The 19,206-nt window shown below is 41.5% G+C and overlaps 1 protein-coding gene across 1 annotated transcript in view; it reads left to right on the forward strand.

Moving 5' to 3' along the window:
* LAMC1 (laminin subunit gamma 1) overlaps positions 1-19,206 on the forward strand; it is a 121,668-nt gene that overhangs the window by 81,381 nt on the left and 21,081 nt on the right. Inside the window, exons 3-14 of the mRNA XM_017848049.1 lie at positions 2,394-2,524; positions 4,598-4,764; positions 8,636-8,824; positions 9,626-9,743; positions 10,731-10,842; positions 10,929-11,022; positions 11,504-11,626; positions 11,718-11,907; positions 12,219-12,331; positions 15,904-16,125; positions 16,244-16,432; positions 18,763-19,008. Coding sequence (XP_017703538.1) covers positions 2,394-2,524; positions 4,598-4,764; positions 8,636-8,824; positions 9,626-9,743; positions 10,731-10,842; positions 10,929-11,022; positions 11,504-11,626; positions 11,718-11,907; positions 12,219-12,331; positions 15,904-16,125; positions 16,244-16,432; positions 18,763-19,008 — 1,894 coding nt within the window. The remainder of the gene's footprint in view (positions 1-2,393; positions 2,525-4,597; positions 4,765-8,635; positions 8,825-9,625; positions 9,744-10,730; positions 10,843-10,928; positions 11,023-11,503; positions 11,627-11,717; positions 11,908-12,218; positions 12,332-15,903; positions 16,126-16,243; positions 16,433-18,762; positions 19,009-19,206) is intronic.

Below are 19,206 nucleotides of genomic sequence, written 5' to 3' on the forward strand. Positions count from 1 at the left end.
TAAGAGGTAATGAGACTACGTGTGGTAAAAATGCTATGGGTTATGACCTGGCATTAAAAAAAAAATGCTATGGGCGTCTGCATAGACGTGGTCAGTCTGTTTCATTATGGAATAACATTAATTATGTGTCTCTCGATGTAAGAGCTCTGTCTCTGATATCTAGTTGCCAAGGAGGTTGAGCTAATTTGACTTTTAGCTGATCTGACAATGAGAGGGAACTCCCACCTCTCTCCCTCTCTTCATTGTTCCCTGAACCTCTCTGCAGAAGCTGTAATCTCCCAGATGGGGAAGGAGACCCTTCTTGGTTTCACCATATTATAAGTATTACTAAGCATGTATCGATTTATGATAATAATTTACATTTATTGAAGCACTTACTGTAGCATACTATAATGTGACAAGCACTGTTCTAAGCCCTTTGACTTTCTACCTCAGTTAACCTTCACAGTAACTCTGTAAGGTAGATACTTTCATTGTCTCCATTTTACGGGTGAGGAATCAGAGGCCCAGAAAGGACGTAACTTGCCTCAAATCACACAGTTTAAGTGGCAGAACTGGGATTCAGAACCTGCAAGGTCTAGCTCCAGGGTCTGTTCTTGAAAGATGCCCATTAGGAAGAAAAATGGCTTAGCTTTTTGAGAAGCTCTTATTCAAAGAGAACTGTGATAAGGTTGAAGCCTGTAGAAGATATAATAAGCACTAAACACAGAGATATGTTTAGCTGTTTACATTACAGACGACTAAAATATTCCTACCGTTGTGGCTGTGAGTAGGAGTTGTTATTGGAGTTCCAAGTTTGGATATGGTGAAATCGTCTCTTCTCCTTTGTAATTATACTTGAAGGCTTTGTGGAGATTAGCTTTTATAAGCTCTCCATGTTGTTCTGTATGCCAGGTATTTGGTGTGGCTTAAGGCAGTGATTCCAAATCAAGGCTGTGCCTCCCAGACTCACCTGGAGCCTTCTGAAAACATAGATGTCTGCACCTCTGCACTTGCTTGTTACGTCTCCAAAGGTGATTTTGTTGTCCTTTCCTAGGACTGTGCAGTCCCTAGGAAGGACTTAAAATGGAAATGCTATCTTTGAGTGGTTATATGTAATACACCACCCCAAAACCTATGGTTTTAGATAACTGTGATTTATGATTTCTCATGATTCTGTGTTAGCCTGGGTCACTTCACCTGACAGGTCAGCTGGGGCCCGGGTCTCTGTCTCCCTGTGGTCTTCTGTTATCAGGAGGCTAGACCAGGATTTATACCACAGTGGAAGTGATCTGGGAGGGTGAGTCCCTGTGCACAAGTACTTACCGAGCCTCTACTTATGTCACATTTGTTGATGTACCTGCGGCTGAAACCAGTCACACACCCAAGCCTAGAGTCAGCATAGAAAGAGACTGCACTGGGTGTGGGCCCTAGCAGACATTATTCACTGGGATCATTAGCATAGAATTCTACCACACATGTAAATATCTGCCTAAAATTAGCTCAGTGTAAGGGCTTAGAGCTCATAAAACCTGGGGAAAAACTCTACAGCCCCCATTCTTGTCCTCTGCCATTATGGTATACCTACCAACTTGATAAGTTGTGGTTTCTTCAAATTCATTCATTCACTTAGCAAATAATAGTTTACATACCTACTGCATGCTAGGGAAATTGCAGTGGACAAAACAGAAGTTTCCTGCCCTCATGGTACTACTTACAGTGTGGTGGGAAGGGTAGGGTGTGTGTGAAAAAAGACAATGTAAATAAAGTGAGAGTGGGAAATAGGAAGTTGGGGAGGGGTAGCAATGTTAGATAAGGTGGCCAGGGAAGGCCTCAGAGAGAAGGTGATATTGTGGGGAGAGTCAAGACAAACACAGACAACATCCTATTGGTTCAAGCCTATGTAATGATTTATTAGCAAGTACTTGGGCATCTCCCTCAGATCTGTCAGTAGTGGTTTGGGTTGGCAGGGAGGAATAGATGCTATAACATGGGCAGGGACAGGCAATGACCAGCATCTCTGATCCAAGTGTGGTGCCCCATGAGCTCTGAGTTGGTATCCCTGACTGTATTTGGGGTATGGATGCAGGATGGAGGGAAGGGGCATGTATATTGAGTCCCTAATGTATGCTGCACATTATATTTTAAGCCTCTCAGCAGCCTTGCAAAGAAATTTGTTATTATCCTTGTGTTTTGAGACTCCGAGTAGTAAAGTAACAAATCAAAGAAGGGAAGAGTCAAGAAGGAGAAAAATATTAGAAAATTAAAGAAGTCATTGAGTTTTATAATAGATTGAGTGCTAGAAGAGGGCGTAAGCTAAATGATAAGTTAGTGATTGAGAACATTTTGTCACATTTATATCATTTTCAGTCCCTCCACTTCTCTTTTGTGTTTCTATTTTTGCTTCCTGACAGGAATGGGTAACTGCCACTGACATCAGAGTAACTCTTAATCGCCTGAACACTTTTGGAGATGAAGTGTTTAACGATCCCAAAGTTCTCAAGTCCTATTATTATGCGATCTCTGATTTTGCTGTGGGTGGCAGGTAAGTAAACTATTAAATTAGTCTTGAAAGTGTTTGGAGCTTTTCATAGAGGTGAATCTAGCAACTTGTTTACAACTGTGTTAATACTGTTGTTAGATGTTTTCTCTACCAAGAATAGGAGCGGCAGTCCTTCCTGTGTGATAATGCTTAGCTAGAAAGACAGACAGCAGCCTAGGATGTTTTCGCTGTCAGATCTTGTTCTGGAAACTAAGCATGTAGGTTTTCCAAAACCTTGTCAAATCCACACACTTAGTGAATTCTTATTGACAATTTAAGTACAAAGGCACTGTGAAGCACTTGAGGAAGGGTAAGACTCACCTTATCCTACTGAGAATTCCTGACCTTCTCGGATCTTACAAATGAACAGGGTAGGAGATGTATGAATATGTGAAAACTGAAATACTGGTGGTCACCTGTTTTTAAAAAATAGATAAAGCAGCAGTAGAATAGATGCCACATATCAAGAATGATTCAAAACTGCCAGGCTAGAGAAGCAGATGACATCTGAGCTGGGTCTTGAAAGCTTTGGATAAGGAAGGGGAGGATGCCTTGGTTGGATGCAAGAGGATGGACATGTCATAAGCAGAAGTTTAGAGATGGGAGAGTATAAACCCATTTAACTGAAGGAAAATCTCTTATGAATCTGTAGAGTTGTAAACCAGAAGGATAGTTTGGTGGCCAGAGACCTTAAATAGCAGGTGAAGAATCTTGGACTTACCTCCGCTGTGTTAGACCGTGAGATCCCAAGAGCAGAAAACGTACTTTTGCTTACATTGTTTCCGGTATGGGATTGGTGCTTAGTGAAAGTTGATGGAAACTGTACCTAGTGAGAAATCAGGCAGAATATTTGGAGTAAGGCTCTGATGAGAAAACAGTGGGCCAGGAGGATTAATGTGCAAACAGGGTAAAAGTAGTGTACAATTGAGGGAATTTATATTCATGTTATGATGCTGGGTTAGGCAACAAATACATGACATTAAGCTGGTGACAACAGAATGGAAAGGAACATATAGATGCATTTTATTTGAACCAGGACTTCTGTCAAAGGTGCTTTTAATTTTAAGGTTTAGTGATCAGGAGAATGGTTGGTACTATTAACAAAATAAAGATGAGCTACACTGATGAGTTTGGTTATACATATGTAAAATTTCAGGTCATGGGAGACATCAAAAGTTTGTGTAGCAGTCAAGGATAAGAGCTTGAGAGAAGATGAAAGCTGGAGATCTAAGTTTAGGACTCGTCCTGCCACACTGTCAATGATTCTGAAGTGTTTTAGTGTATCAGTGAATGGTAGTTGAAGCTATGAGACTGATCGCTGTCATTAAGGAAGCAAGTGAGGGAAACATTACTACTCCATGGTGCACATTAGTATTGATGGGAATTTCCATGAGTCCTTAGTTTGTTATCATACTTGCATCTAGGGGATCCTTCAGGGATTCTTGCTCCAAACAACCTCAGGGGATATTAGTCTGACTACCAGACATTCATATGGGGGTGAGGTATCTAATGTGTCTCACCACCTTTAGGTCGGAATACTTTAAAATCATTATGGCAGATGATTGCTGATGTTCATCGACTTATTTTGTGGTTGTGCAATCCTGAGCACATAAATAAAACACTCCTCGATCTTCCCATTAACCTTATGAAATAGGCATTATCATCATCCCTGTTTTACAAGCAAGGCACAGAGGTTAAGTTACAGTGGTAAGTGATAGGGAAGGGTTTCAAACCCAGGCAGCCTGGCCTCAGAGTCCATGCTTTTCTGAACCATTACATTCTGCTGCCTCTTGATACACAGGTTTGACTTCAGGAATTGATCCTCAGATATCCTCAGAAATTGTTAGGGACTTTCTTTTCATGTCTGGTTAATCCCTACCCCTGTTAAGTAAAGCTACCTTGTTTAATTTTTTTTCATCCTTGAAAATTCAGACAGCCATTACTTAATCTTGCTCAAGTTCCTCAGTTTACACTTTTGAATGGTAAAACTTACTTCTTTGGGTACATAGTTTTTCTGTGTGCATGTCTGGGACTTTGCAACCATTCCATTTTTTGGAGTGTCTCTTCTCTCCCCAGATGTAAATGTAATGGACACGCAAGCGAGTGTATGAAGAACGAATTTGATAAGCTGGTGTGTAACTGCAAACATAACACATATGGAGTAGACTGTGAAAAGTGTCTTCCTTTCTTCAATGACCGGCCATGGAGGAGGGCAACTGCGGAAAGTGCCAGTGAATGCCTGCGTGAGTGCCCCATGGCTTCAGTCTGTCGATTGTCTTGAGGACTTCCAAGGGTGGAAGAAGGAATGGATGACTTCCTTTTATTCCTCCTTCAAAGGAAAGCTCTGAAAGGCCATGCTTTTTCTGTAATTTGAGTAGTATTCAAGTCAGAGGAAAGTCATAGATGAGGGCAATTCACTGTAACAGCACACTGAGGGTTTTGTGTTTCCTCCATGAACACACGTCCCAGAGTTGGAGGAGCATCTGCAAGGTTTAGAAATTTGTTTAGATGCAAATACTGGGCCAGTGTAATCTACTCCAGAATATGGTTTCTCTAGTCGTCTTTGTTCCCCTTTAAAATAGTATTATTTTTATCAGTGCTCAGGCAGCCAAGGTAATTAACATGTATCAAATATAATGAGTTCTAGGCTAAGATGGCCATTCCAAGATTATTTTATTATTATTATTTTTTTGATACTGAGTCTCACTCTGTCACCTAGGCTGGAGTGAGTGATCTCAACTCACTGCAACCTCCGCCTCCCAGGTTCAAGCGATTGTCCTGCCGCAGCATCCCAAGTAGCTGGGATTGCAGGTGCGTTCCACCATGCCCAGCTAATTGTTGCATTTTTAGTAAGACAGGGTTTCACCATGTTGGCCAGGCTGGTCTCGAACTCCTGACCTCACTCAGGTGATCCACCTGCCTCAGCCTCCTAAAGTGCTGGGATTACAGGTGGGAGCCACTGCGCCTGGCCGCACAAGATTATTTCTCAAAATATTTTTTTCTTTATCTCACTAAAGAGTACAACAGGGAGAATTGTCTCACTCCTCCGATGGAGAGGTGGGTAACTTTGGAAAGAAGAATAGGTCCTAGTATTCCTAGAAAAAGGTAAAATGAAAAAACTTAAAACATTGTTTATCCCTTCACAATATCGTGGTTTATTCTGAACAGATAGAGAAAGAAATCTCAGGAGAAGGGAACCTTTTAATCGTGATTTTAAAGCAGCAATAATTTTCTTATGTCCTTACAAATATCCTTTATCGCGTTCTTTTAAGAATAAAGAGAATAAGAAAGAAGATACTCTTAACTTGCAGAAATTATTGGCAGAGACTGGGAATGGTGGCTCATGCCTGTAATCTCTGCACTTTGGGAGGCCGATGGGGTTGGATCACCTGAGGTCAGGAGTTCGAGACCAGCCTGGCCAACATGGTGAAACCCTGCCTCTACTAAAAATACAAAAATTAGCCAGGCGTGGTGGTACATGCCTGTAATCACAGCTACTCACTTAGGAAGCTGAGGCAGGAGAATTGCTTGAACTCGGGAGGTGGAGGTTGCAGTGAGCCAAGATTGCACCACTGCACTCTAGCCTAGGCAACAGAGCGAGACTCCATTTCAAAAAACAAAAACAAACACAAAAAAATTATTTGCAGAAACCTTGAGAAGGGACCACTGTCTTAACTCATGACTATTTCCAATGAGCTGCTGAGTCTTTTCAACAAATCCTAAGATTTACAAGTAAAATGTACAGCCTCCTCTAACATTTGTAAGCACTTGCTTGAGCTTCTTTAATTCTATTACTGAACTGTAATATTCAGTGTTGGAAGCTGTATAATAAAAGCTGGTACAAGAATGAAATACTCCTAAGATGTGGCATTTAAATAAATGGACGTGTGCTTGAAAAGCATTCTGCTTAATAAGGTCGTATTTTGAGTCTATTCAGGAAGTTACTTAAAAAAGCAAACATTGCCAATTTACCTCTAGCAAATGAACTGAGTACTGTAGCTAAAGGAGTTTGATGAGGAACTAAGTCAATTTGCTTTTCTCGTTAGTCCCCTCAGCACTGTGACACTTCAAAGACTGACATTTCTGGATGTCGTGACAATACTACATTATTGTCAGGATGCTAGGGCTAGGGAAGAGAACTACCTTCCCTCAAGGAAGGGGCCATGGCATTTGCTTTAGCTGTGGGTTGGGACAGTGTGGACAGGCGTGTTATTCTGCTTCACCATCTCAGAACATCAGATCTTTAGGTGGGCTGGGCTTGGTGGATTGAGGGATAAACTAGGGCATCTTGAGGGAAGAGAAATAGCTAATGAAGAAGGAAAAGGGCCCTTTAAAACTAACTTAACAAAACTCGGATTTTTGGTGGCAATAACTCAAGTTTCTAAAGAAGTTTCCAATTATAATACTGTGCTATAAATAACTGATCATAAGGAAGAGAGAAAAAGAACAAAAGGGGCCGGGTATGGTGACTCACACTTGCAGTCCCAGCACTTTGGAGACCAAGGTGGGAGACTCATTCGGGACCATCCTGGTCAATATAGTGAAACCCTGTCTCTGCAAAAATAAAAAATAAAATAAAATAATTAGCCAGGCATGGTGGCATGTGCCTATACTCCCAGCTATGCGGCAGGATGAAGCAGGAGGATCAGTTGAGCCTGGGAGTTTGGGACCAGCCAGAGCAACATAGCAAGACCTTGTCTCTACAAAAAATTTTTTAAAAATTAACTGAGTATAGTGGCACACATCTCTAATCCCAGCTACTTGAGAGGCTAAGGCAGGAGGAGGATCACTTGAGCTCAAGAATTTGAGGCGGCAGTGAGTTATGGTGACACCACTGCACTCCAGAGTGAGACCCTGTCTCCAAAAAACAAATCAAAATGTGTTCATGATTTTGGTTGGAAGAAGTCTGCATTAAAAAAGAAAAATTATTCAAAAAAAGATATATTCAAATATTTTTTAAAGCAACAATATCCTGTTTGATTTGAAACCAAATAAAACTTCTTTTATTTCTGTTATTTTATATTATAGTAAGTTATTTATTTTATAACTTCAAGATACTGTCTACATTTAGGGAAGAATCAATAACTCAGAAAAAAATGTTTTTATTGTAAATATATTAAGGAATTTCTGTGACTGCAGATACTTGGGCTTAAGATATGGTTGTGCCCTGCAGGGAATATAGCTGCTTAACAGATCACCCATTTGGAGTTGAGGCTTCCCTGTACATGGATGTTTCTGGAGGATCTAGATTTCTTTTTAATTCTGCTTTCATCTGTCGTGGCACTAATTTTAACCCATATGTCTCAAGTTACCCCAGTCTAGATATATAAATAATCTGGCACTTTGGAAGTTAGTGTCTTAATGTATTTGACTCATCTGAGGCCTAAAAAGTTAAGGTAAATTGAAGCCTGCATATAAAATGGCACCTTGTTTTTGGAGTTGATACTAGAATAAAGGCTAAAGATTCAGGAGAATTGTAATTTGACTTGACTTTTACTTGTATATGAACAATTACCTGGAGGCAGTTTCTTTTCTAAGTATGGGAATTCCTTGTAATTTATGATGGTGCTATTTTTTAGAGGGAGGAACATTTCTTTATCTTCTGGCTATATATACCCTTTATTGACATACTGTTGGGTTTTGTTGGTGGTGGTTTTTTGTTTGTTTTTGAGACAGAGTTTTAGCTCTTGTCGCCCAGCCTGCTGCCCAATGGCGTGATCTCAGCTCGCTGCAACCTCCGCCTCTCGGGCTCAAGCAATTCTCTTGCCTCAGCCTCCCGAGTAGCTGAGATTACAGGTACCTGCTACCACACCTGGCTAATTTTTTGTATTTTTAGTAGAGACAGGGTTTCACCATGTTGGCCAGGCTGGTCTCGAACTCCTGACCTCAGGTGATCTGCCTGCCTCAGCCTTCCAAAGTGCTGGGATTATAGGCATGAGCCACTGCACCCGGCCTTCTTCTTCTTGTTGATAAACAGTGCGTCTGGTAGTCATTCTTAGTCTACCACCATCTGTCTGTCTCAGAGATGTGGGAAATTATGTTTGGTTTTAAGTCTTAAAATGCTGTTCTTAAAGGTACCCAGATCTGATGTAATTTTTGTGTTTTGACTGACAGCCTGTGACTGCAGTGGTCGATCCCAGGAATGCTACTTCGACCCTGAACTCTATCGTTCTACTGGCCATGGGGGTCACTGTACCAACTGCCAGGATAACACAGATGGCGCCCACTGTGAGAGGTGCCGGGAGAACTTCTTCCGCCTTGGAAACAATGAAGCCTGCTCTCCATGCCACTGTAGTCCTGTGGGTAAGTGACAGGAAGATGGATTGAAAGACAAAATGATAGTTCCGTGGACCCCCAGAAAGGAAAGCTTCATTTCCAAGGCATTTGCGCAACTAAGTGTGGAGGTGTGTACAATATTGTAACACAGAAATGAGTCAAGATCTGTCTCTACCCCACACCTCCACCTTTTTAAACCAAGTTGAACTTTCAGATGAGTTTCTGGTGTGTAAGAGGGGGGTGGTAGTCTGAGTAATGGTTCTGTAAATAATTAGCAACAGGATCGTGGAGACAATTTGAACTTTGACTGTAAAAGGTTAACTGCTTTGTGAGTTCTTCCTTGTTAATGATTTTGTTTAGTCTAATCTCCTTGGAGTGCTAAACTATTCTTAGCATGTTGGTGTGTGTACAGAGATGCACAGCATTCTTAGTCTAGCCCATTTCTTCAAGAGTTTGACCTTTATTTTTGTAATTTAGGCCTATAAATACTTAAATTCTAGACATGGGCCTTAAGGGTCTGTGATCGCCCACAGAGAAGTAACTGGTCTTGTGTGTAGTGTTTCATTGGGTACAAAGTGATTTTCAACATTGATGAGTAAATTCATTTTAGCATGTGTCTAGAAACTTAAAATCCCATGGCTTAAAGGGGCATGATTTTGAGAAAGTTCTGATTTAAAATTTGGTTTTTATTCTCTTTGTGACCATCAGGAGATTGCATACTGGTTCTCAGGCATTGCTTTTAATTACCAATTATCTTTCTTTAACACATTGATTTTACTTACATATCTGGCCGAATTTTTGTTTGACAATAGGCACTTTACATTTTAGGCTCTCTAAGCACACAGTGTGATAGTTACGGCAGATGCAGCTGTAAGCCAGGAGTAATGGGGGACAAATGTGACCGTTGCCAGCCTGGATTCCATTCTCTCACTGAGGCAGGATGCAGGTAAAATATTTTCAAAGCCAGAAGAAGGGGGCAGAATCTATATGTAGTCAACACATATTAATAGATCTTGTGGCTTGTTGGCAGCAGAGTAAATATTTTTCCCATAATAGTTGTCAGCAAGACTGAGGACTAGCTGTAATGGTGAGCCACAAGGGGTTTGGCTTGTACAGAGAGTAAGCAGAGTTTTAATGGGATGACTATCTTAGACTGAAACCAATATAAAAATGACTTTAGGCTCACGCCTGTAATCCCAGCACTTTGGGAGGCTGAGGCGGGCGGATCACAAGGTCAGGAGATCGAGATCACGGTGAAACGCCGTCTCTACTAAAAATACAAAAAAAATTAGCCGGGCATAGTGGCAGGTGCCTATAGTCCCAGCTACTCAGGAGGCTGAGGCAGGAGAATGGCATGAACCTGGGAGGCTGAGCTTGCAGTGAACTGAGATCTCGCCACTGCATTCCAGTCTGGGTGACAGGGCGAGATTCTGTCTCAAAAAAAAAAAAAAAGAAAAAGACTTTAGGATCCATTTTGTTCTATGTGTATTTCTTTTAAAAAATATCTGTTGGCTGGGTGCCAGTGGCTCACACCTGTAATCCCAGCACTTTGGGAAGCTGAGGCGGGCGGATCACGAGGTCAAGAGATCGAGACCATCCTGGCCAACATTGTGAAACCCTGTCTCTACTTAAAATACAAAAATTAGCTGGGTGTGGTAGCATGCACCTGTAGTCCCAGCTACTCGGAAGGCTGAGGTAGGAGATTCGCTTGAATCCTGGAGGTGGAGGTTGCAGTGAGCCGAGATAGCGCCACTGCATTCCAGCCTGGGCGACAGTGCGAGACTCTGTCTCAAAAAGAAAAAAAAAAAAAAAAAAAACTGTCTAAAAAAAAAGTGTTGCTTTAAGATAGATTTTTCCTCCCTTCATCTGATTGTTTTATCCATTATTTTTCATTGATAGGCGCATGCTCTTGGTGATCCCTCTGGCAGCATAGATGTAATGTAATGTTGGAACAGGAAGATGTTTTGCCAGCACAATGTCGAAGGTCAATTGTGAAAGGTAGTGCATTCTTTCTCCGGCTGCATTGTGTTTTCTCTGTTACCATAGTCAGTAAAAAAAAAGTAACCAAGTGGGGTCCTTAATCTTTTTTCAGATGCAACCTGGATTTTAATCTGGAATCATCTAATCCTAGGGGTTTGCACACCCTGCTTCTGTTTGGGCATTCTTCTGTCCGTCAAATGCTGTGCTACAAGTGGTTTATTCTATCTCCTCTACCTTTCAGATTGGTACTTTAGACTCATCCCCAACCTGTTAGAGTGAGATACACTTAAAATATTTTAAAAATAAAATCGTAATAAATATTTTTAAAATATTTTAATTATTTTTAATCAATAATAAATAAAAATCAGTAAAATATTTTAAAATAAAATCATCTTTGAGGGCTTTTGATGGTTGGCAACACTTTGTATTATTTAGCATGCATAGTTTTGTAGTTTGGCCTTTTAATTTAATGAAAATATACTTTTGGCTTTAGAATTTATCTCAATGAATAGTGATTACAAATGTTATGTAAGTAGTAATAAAGTAAAATATAGTTTGAGTGGTATAGCATATATAGGTACTGTTGTAGGATCCATTTATTTAAAAGGTTTATTGATGCCTTTTTGTATATAAGGTGTGGTCTTACACATTTTTATGGTACATAGAGGACCTGAATTCAGGATGTTTACAGTGTAAAGTGCTTGTGTTTTCCTTCTCTACCTGCAGATGAGGATGGGTGGCGTGTGGAACAGAGAGATGGCTCTGAAGCATCTCTCGAATGGTCCTCTGAGAGGCAAGATATTGCCGTGATCTCAGACAGCTACTTTCCTAGGTACTTCATTGCTCCTGGTAAGTAAGGCTAGAAAGCAGTCTGACTTGCTGTGTGCCTCTGTTTAATCTCAGTCTCACATTCTTGCCCACCATTGTGTCTGCATTCCAGCAAAGTTCTTGGGCAAGCAGGTGTTGAGTTATGGTCAGAACCTCTCCTTCTCCTTTCGAGTGGACAGGCGAGATACTCGCCTCTCTGCAGAAGACCTTGTGCTTGAGGGAGCTGGCTTAAGGGTATCTGTGCCCTTGATCGCTCAGGGCAATTCCTATCCAAGTGAGACCACTGTGAAGTATGTCTTCAGGTAAGATAGCCTTCTTTGTAAAATGAGACTTGACTAGCATTGTGAAAGTGGTGTCTTTATTTAAGTTTAACTGGCCTCTAGATATATTTTAAAGAAAACCTTCTGGGTTATTGTGGTGATTTTGTAAAAGGGAGCCTTCCTTTGTTTACCTTTATCTTTTCCAATTGTACCACCAAATCAATAGTCTCATTTTTTGTTTGATTTGATTGTCAGAGCATTGCATTGTTGGTGGCATAAATGAATAAGAAATGTTTCCCCAACATCCAGAATTATCCTTACAGAGGTTAATGTGGCCCTTTCTTTCTCTCCAGGCTCCATGAAGCAACAGATTACCCTTGGAGGCCTGCTCTTACCCCTTTTGAATTTCAGAAGCTCCTAAACAACTTGACCTCTATCAAAATCCGTGGGACATACAGTGAGAGAAGTAAGTTATGATATAATTTAGGAGAGTTGTTTAAAAAGATCGGGTAGAAAGATTCGTGATAATGCAAAAGTTTCTCTTTCCTAATATATAACACTGAGAAGTTGTATAACAACCACATTATACATGAATTATATATAAGAACAATGCATTTTTTAACTGCTTTCAAGGACCTGGAAAAAATTTGGTAAAATTAGTAAATAGTATTATTTACTAATTGATGACTCAATTGATCAATAGGTCAATTGAGATTACATTGTATATGAATAGATTTTCTAAAAAACCTAATTATAGGCCAGACGCAGTTACTTACACCTGTAATCCTAGCACTTTGGGAGGCTGAGGTGAGCAGATAACTTGAGGCCAGGAGTTTGAGACCAGCCTGGGCAACATGGTGAAACCCCATCTCTATTAAAAATGCAAAAATTAGCCAGGTGGGGTGGCGAAAGCCTATAATCCCAGCTACTTGGGTGACTGAGGGATGAGAATTGCTGAAACCTGGGTGGCAGTGTTGCAGTGAGCTGAGCTCATGCCACTGCATTCCAGTCTGGGCAACAGACTGAGAATCTGTCTCAGAAAAAAAAAAAAATTCTAATTATAATTCTACTGGCTCAAGTTGCCTCATCTTCATTTCTTTTTATTTACTGTTGTGTAATTATAATTTATAATTTGAGCCACTGGTTAAATTATTAAAAGTCATAAATTATTGAATGATTTTGTTCTAATTTTAGGTGAACAAGAGTTTAAGACTTAAAAAAAATTTTTTTTTTTGAGACAAAGTCTTGCTCTGTCAACCAGGCTGGGGTGCAATAGCATGATCTTGGCTCACTGCAACCTGTACCTCCTGGTTCAAGTGATTCTTCTGCTCAGCCTCCTAAGTAGCTGGGATTACAGGCATGCCCCACCACACCCGGCTAATTTTTGTATTTTTAGTAGAGATGGGGTTTCACCATGTTAGCCAGGCTGGTCTCAAACTCCTGACCTCAGGTGATTCCCCCGCCTCAACCTCCAAAAGTGCTGGGATTACAGGCATGAGCCCCTGCACCTGGCCAAAATTTTTTTTCCTAAAAAAATGTTTTAAACAACGACCTTTTTCTCTAGCAAGGTACAGCTATTTGGGGAGGTGGAGTTAGTGATGATGTGGTATTGGGAGAGGGATCTGCAGCTTAGATGTGCTGATTTCTGAGAAGCCTGTGTGAATATCCAGATAAAAATGGCTTATAAGTAGTTAGAAATATGAATCTGGGGCTTAGGAAGAGATTAGGACTAGAGATCCAGATTTAGAAGGTTGTCAACATATGGGCAATAATTTTTAAACTTGAAAATATGATAGAAAATATAGATGGGAAAGAAGGATGGAATCCTGGAAACAGTTAAGGTCCATGCTCTAAGACCCAAGGGCAACATGGCAAAACCCCATCTCTACTGAAAAGTACAAAAAATTAGCAGAGTATGGTGGTGCACGCCTGTAGTACCAGCTTCTCAGGAGGCTGAGGTGAGAGGATCATGTGTGCTCAGGAGGTCAAGGCTGCAGTGAGCAGTAACTGTGCCACTGCACTCCAGCCTGGCCAATGGAGTGTGACCCTGTCTCAAAAAAATAAAATAAATAAATAAAACCCAAGGGAGAAAAAGAATTTTAAGAAAGAGAAACAATTAACAAGTTTAGGAAGCTAGCATCATTGGGTTTTGGATTGGGTGATTCCTTAATCATTGCTGAGTTTTTGTTTTTAGGAAGTGTTAAAACTGTCCAGGTGTGGTGGATCACGCCTGTCATTCCAGCACTTTGGGAGGCTGAGGCAGGAGGATTGCTTGAGGCTAGGTGTTCAAGACCAGCCTGGGCAACATAGCAAGATTCTGTCTCTATAAATCAAAAAAATTAGCTGGGCGTGGTGGCACACACCTGTGGTCCTAGCTACCTCGGAGGCTGAGGGCAGGGGGATGCGTGAGCCCAAGAGGTTGAGCCCGCATGAGCTGTGATCATGTCATTGCATACCAGCCTGAGTTTACAGAGTGGATCTATTTCAATCAATCAATCAATCAATCAATCAATGGGGGGAGGGTGTGAAACTGAAAGATCACAGTGCTTTAAAAAGTAATTTGAAGTTGAGGAAGTAAAATACAGAATGTTCTGTTAAGAAGTTTGGCTATGAGGAAAAGACATGGACTATAATTTGGGAGTAGGGACAAGATCGATGAAAGAGTATTTTTAGAATGGGGAGACTTAAAGATGTTTAGAATTGGAAGCACAGTAAACCATAAAGCCATATCTCATGACCTAACTAGGCAAGAGAAACCTGTAAACACACTAAAGTAGTACGTTTAGGGTAGTAATGGAGGTGTCCTTCAGCCTTAGGTGGTCAATTTTCAAATGAATTGTATAAGCAGCAAGTGCTATTTCATAACATGAAAAATACGCTTTAAGCATAAGACTACAAAACCCTAGAGTAGAATGGAGATTACAGGGAAATATGATGATGTTACTGATGCCCCTACCTCTCTGATAAAATGTTCCTGCTGATGCTTGTATCAGAGGCACCACTGGATTGGATGAACCATTGGTCTAATGCAATATAAGGTGTCCTCTGGTTTCTTATAGAAATGGAAAAGCATTGGGCTTTGGAGTAATTGTATACTTGTAAGAAGTAACCCTGAGTATTAGAACTTTACTTGAGAGTTTTTGTTTTTTGTTTTTTGGGGTTTTTTTGGCTGTTTTACAGAGGACAGAAATTAAATAACCTGAGTATTACCTGTTGACAGGTGCTTTCCCGTCTGTCTTATCCTTGAATTCTGTAGTTAGTGCCTGCTTTTGTAGCAAAAGAATGAAAACACTGCTTAGTCGCTATAGATGTAAACTCTTTCTTCCCCCACACTCTTGCTCATATCTCTTCTCACTTCAAATGATTGTCTCATGCTTTTCATTTTTCACATAGGTGGGGACTGTAAAATTCAGCAAATCTAAGGGTATGTGTGTGTGTTTTAAAAAATATAAAAGTTTGGGCCGGGCATAGTGGCTCACGCCTGTAATCCCAGCACTTTGGGAGGCCGAAGTAGGCTGATCACCTAAGGTCAGGAGTTCGAGACCAGCCTGGCCAACATGGTGAAACCCCATCTTTACAAAAAAACAAAACAAAACAAAATTAGCCAGGCGTGGTGGCACGCACCTGTAATCCCGGCTACTCAAGAGGCTGAGACAGGAGAATTGCTTGAACCCAGAAGACGGAGGTTGCAGTGAGCCAAGATCGCACCACTGCACTCCAGCCTGGGAGACGGAGTGAGACTCCATCTCAATAAATAAATAAATAAATGAACAAATTAATAAATAAAATAAAAGTTTGCTATACCACCACTCCAGATACTTAGCTGTCAGTACCGCATGATTTTTCTAAATGCTGTTTTCTAATTCTTTTCTCCAGGGGATAGATGTGGATATCTTGTTTAGTGTATCAGAGTCCAGTTAAGCTAATGGCTGGTTTTCTCTGGAATTTGGGGTCTAGTTACTTTTTAGTGTTACTGAGTTTACACAAGGTTTGGAAAACAAGCCAGTTTGGTGATTTTCTTTTCCTCACCATACACAGGTGCTGGATATTTGGATGATGTCACCCTGGCAAGTGCTCGTCCTGGGCCTGGAGTCCCTGCAACTTGGGTGGAGTCCTGCACCTGTCCTGTGGGATATGGAGGGCAGTTTTGTGAGATGTGCCTTTCAGGTTACAGAAGAGAAACTCCTAGTCTTGGACCATACAGTCCATGTGTGCTTTGCACCTGCAGTGGACACAGCGAGACCTGTGATCCTGAGACAGGTGAGATGATCTTTGGCAGCTCTTAGACCTAACTTCTCTTTAGCAGTTGGGTAGAAAGTGCTCATTGTCTTATGTACTTGTACACTTGCCTGTTTTCTCACACCTGCCCTCCAAATAGGTGTTTGTAACTGCAGAGACAATACGGCTGGCCCGCACTGTGAGAAGTGCAGTGATGGGTACTATGGGGATTCAACTGCGGGAACCTCCTCTGATTGCCAGCCCTGTCCGTGTCCCGGAGGCTCAAGTTGTGCTGTTGTCCCCAAGACAAAAGAGGTGGTGTGCACCAACTGTCCTACTGGCACCACTGGTAAGTCTGCTCGCTCTATCTGCTTTCAGTGTTCCATTCTATAGAAAGACCTCGGGGAAAGGGGCTTCGGGGTTGTTTTGGATCTTTGTGTTTGGTTCAGTTTCAGTGGTTATGGTTTTCCTAATAGGAAACTGAGGCTCACTGTCTTTGTTTCCTTCCATCTCTCTTTTGGGTATCTCCTGATTGTCTCCGTCTCTCAACCAAGGGCTTTCATGTCACCTTGATCTACCATCTCCCCTTTAGGTGATCAAATCTCATCTTTAGGCTTCAAAAGCCTTTCTATATGATAGCTAAGTTTGTATTTCCAGCCCTGACACCTCTCCTGAGCTACCTACTTGCCATTTCCACTTGGGTGGTGGGCTAGAAGCCTTCCACTTGCCTTTCCACATCCCTGTTCACCTTTCTCCACCCTGGTTGAGAACTGCATGCACTGCATCAAATGCCAGGCTCCATTTGCATTCAGACAGCAGGAAGCACATACGGGAGCTCATAGAGAAGGAAGAGGGTGAGGACAGAGTATTTATCCCATGGCCCCTTCTCTATGGGGTTCTCTGGATTGATGACCTCAAATCAAAGTTCTCAGCTCCTGGCAGACCTTGTCCAAACAGCTCTTTTCACCTTTAAGTTCTGCTAGCTGTTCCACCCACCACCTGAGGCCCAGGGTATGGAGCCTGTCTCAAGTGCTACACTCTCCTCGCAGTTTCCCTGCACTCCGTGCTGATTTGATTGTGTCAGCCATTTTCTGCTGCCATCTTGATTCACATAGCCTAAGGAACTCAAATTTAAACAAATCCAAGTTAAATATTTGATTTCCTCCCTTTTCTTCAACTCTTTGTTTCTCCTCCAGTCTGGTTCATCTTAGTAAATATGCTGCCATTAGCTTAGTTGCTCAAGCTGAAACCTCAGGGCTTATACTTGATTCATCTTCCTTTCAAGTCCTAGAAACAATCAGCAAATCTTACTGATTTTATCTCAGATCTGACCACTTTTCACCACTTCCACCGTCACTACCCTGGTTCAAACCTATTATCTCTCACCTGGGATTGCCTAATTGTTCTCCCTGCTTCACCTGCTCCCCTACAGTGGCTCCAATCTCCACATGAAAGCCAAAATGGTCCTTTAAAAATGTACCTCACATTACACCACTTTTAAACCCTCCAGTAGCTTCTTAATACACTAAAACCAAATCCCTTACTTACTCTGACCTCCATGCTCCTACATGGGTTTGAACTGCTCCCATGGCTTATCTTGTTTTGTCTGAAACTTTCTTCCCTTGGATAATATCCTGGCTGGTCTCTTCTCTGTCTTTCCATTGCTATCCCAACGTCTTCTTCTTACAGAGGTTTTCCCTACCCACCAGTATAAAGTAGCCCTCACTTTCACCCCATCATGTTGCTCTATTTTGTTTAAATTTTTTGTGCTTATCCCTATCTGAAGTAATCTTGTTTATTTGTGTGTCTGTGTATTGGTCTTCACCAACCGCTGCATAAGCTTCATGAGAGCAGAGACCTTATCCACCTTGTTCACATCGTCCTAATGACCTAGAACAGTGCTGGCTGTTATGTAGTAGAGCTCAGAAAATACTTGTTGAATGAGTTAATAAACCTCGGATTCACCAGAAATTTTAGGCTAATTCAGGCCCTACTGGTTACAAAGATATCATGAGCCCAACTTGAACTAATCATGGTAGGTAAGTGGAAAAGGAAGGGTGAGGAGCGGTGAATTTAGGACAGTGGAAAGAGCCCTGGATTCTGGCTCTTCCTCTCTACCTGTCAGTTCTTTGGTTGCAGGCAAATTACTTACCCTCTCTCTTCCTTGAGCTATAATATTTAATACAAGCAGGCAGCAACTGATGATTTCTAAGTTCTCTTCTAACATACCCTGATTTTGTACCAATTGATACTGATTAACAAGGAATAGCACATGCCTGTTACATTTTAAGAGAATGGTTCTGCTTACCCTGTTGTGTGGGAAACCTATGGTGTCAAGAGTGGCACTTCACCTCTTTTAATATCATCTGCCAAAACAACATATATGAATGTACTATCCTTTGAGACTGGAGAGGTTTATAAACCTTGGGCTTAACTCATTTACAGAGCACTTTTAATAGATGATTTGGGTTGATTGTCACAACAATTGAAGTGAAGTAGGCAGACCAGGTGCTTCCTTTCTAGTGAGGAAATAGAGATGTGCTCAAGGTCACTCTGGTGGTCTGGCCCCATGCCAGGGCTGCAGCCCAGGTCCTTTGCCCTCCATTGCACCATGTCTTCTCTCATATGATGATTACTCTGGACTTTCTTTCTCATAACATCAGATTGTCTCATCCCCAGGTAAGAGATGTGAGCTCTGTGATGATGGCTACTTTGGAGACCCCCTGGGTGGAAACGGCCCTGTGAGACTTTGCCGCCTGTGCCAGTGCAATGACAACATCGATCCCAACGCAGTTGGGAATTGCAATCGTTTGACAGGAGAATGCCTGAAGTGCATCTATAATACTGCTGGCTTCTATTGTGACCGGTGCAAAGACGGATTTTTTGGAAATCCCCTGGCTCCCAATCCAGCAGACAAATGCAAAGGTAATCAGCCTTTAACCAGATTCTGTCACAGTTAAATGCCCCTTTATTGTGAGAATTCTTCTGTGTCTCTTAAAATACGTATAGTTGTTTAGTCCAATAGAAGTACATTGTAAACTGCTTTTGTCATTTAAAATTTTCTAGTCACCACATTAAAAAAGTATAAAAAAGGACAGTCATGGCGGCTGGCACCTGTGGTCC

This window comes from Rhinopithecus bieti, unplaced genomic scaffold, assembly GCF_001698545.2.
Source record: "Rhinopithecus bieti isolate Rb0 unplaced genomic scaffold, ASM169854v2 scaffold_27006, whole genome shotgun sequence".
In the NCBI taxonomy this organism is placed as follows: domain Eukaryota; kingdom Metazoa; phylum Chordata; class Mammalia; order Primates; family Cercopithecidae; genus Rhinopithecus; species Rhinopithecus bieti.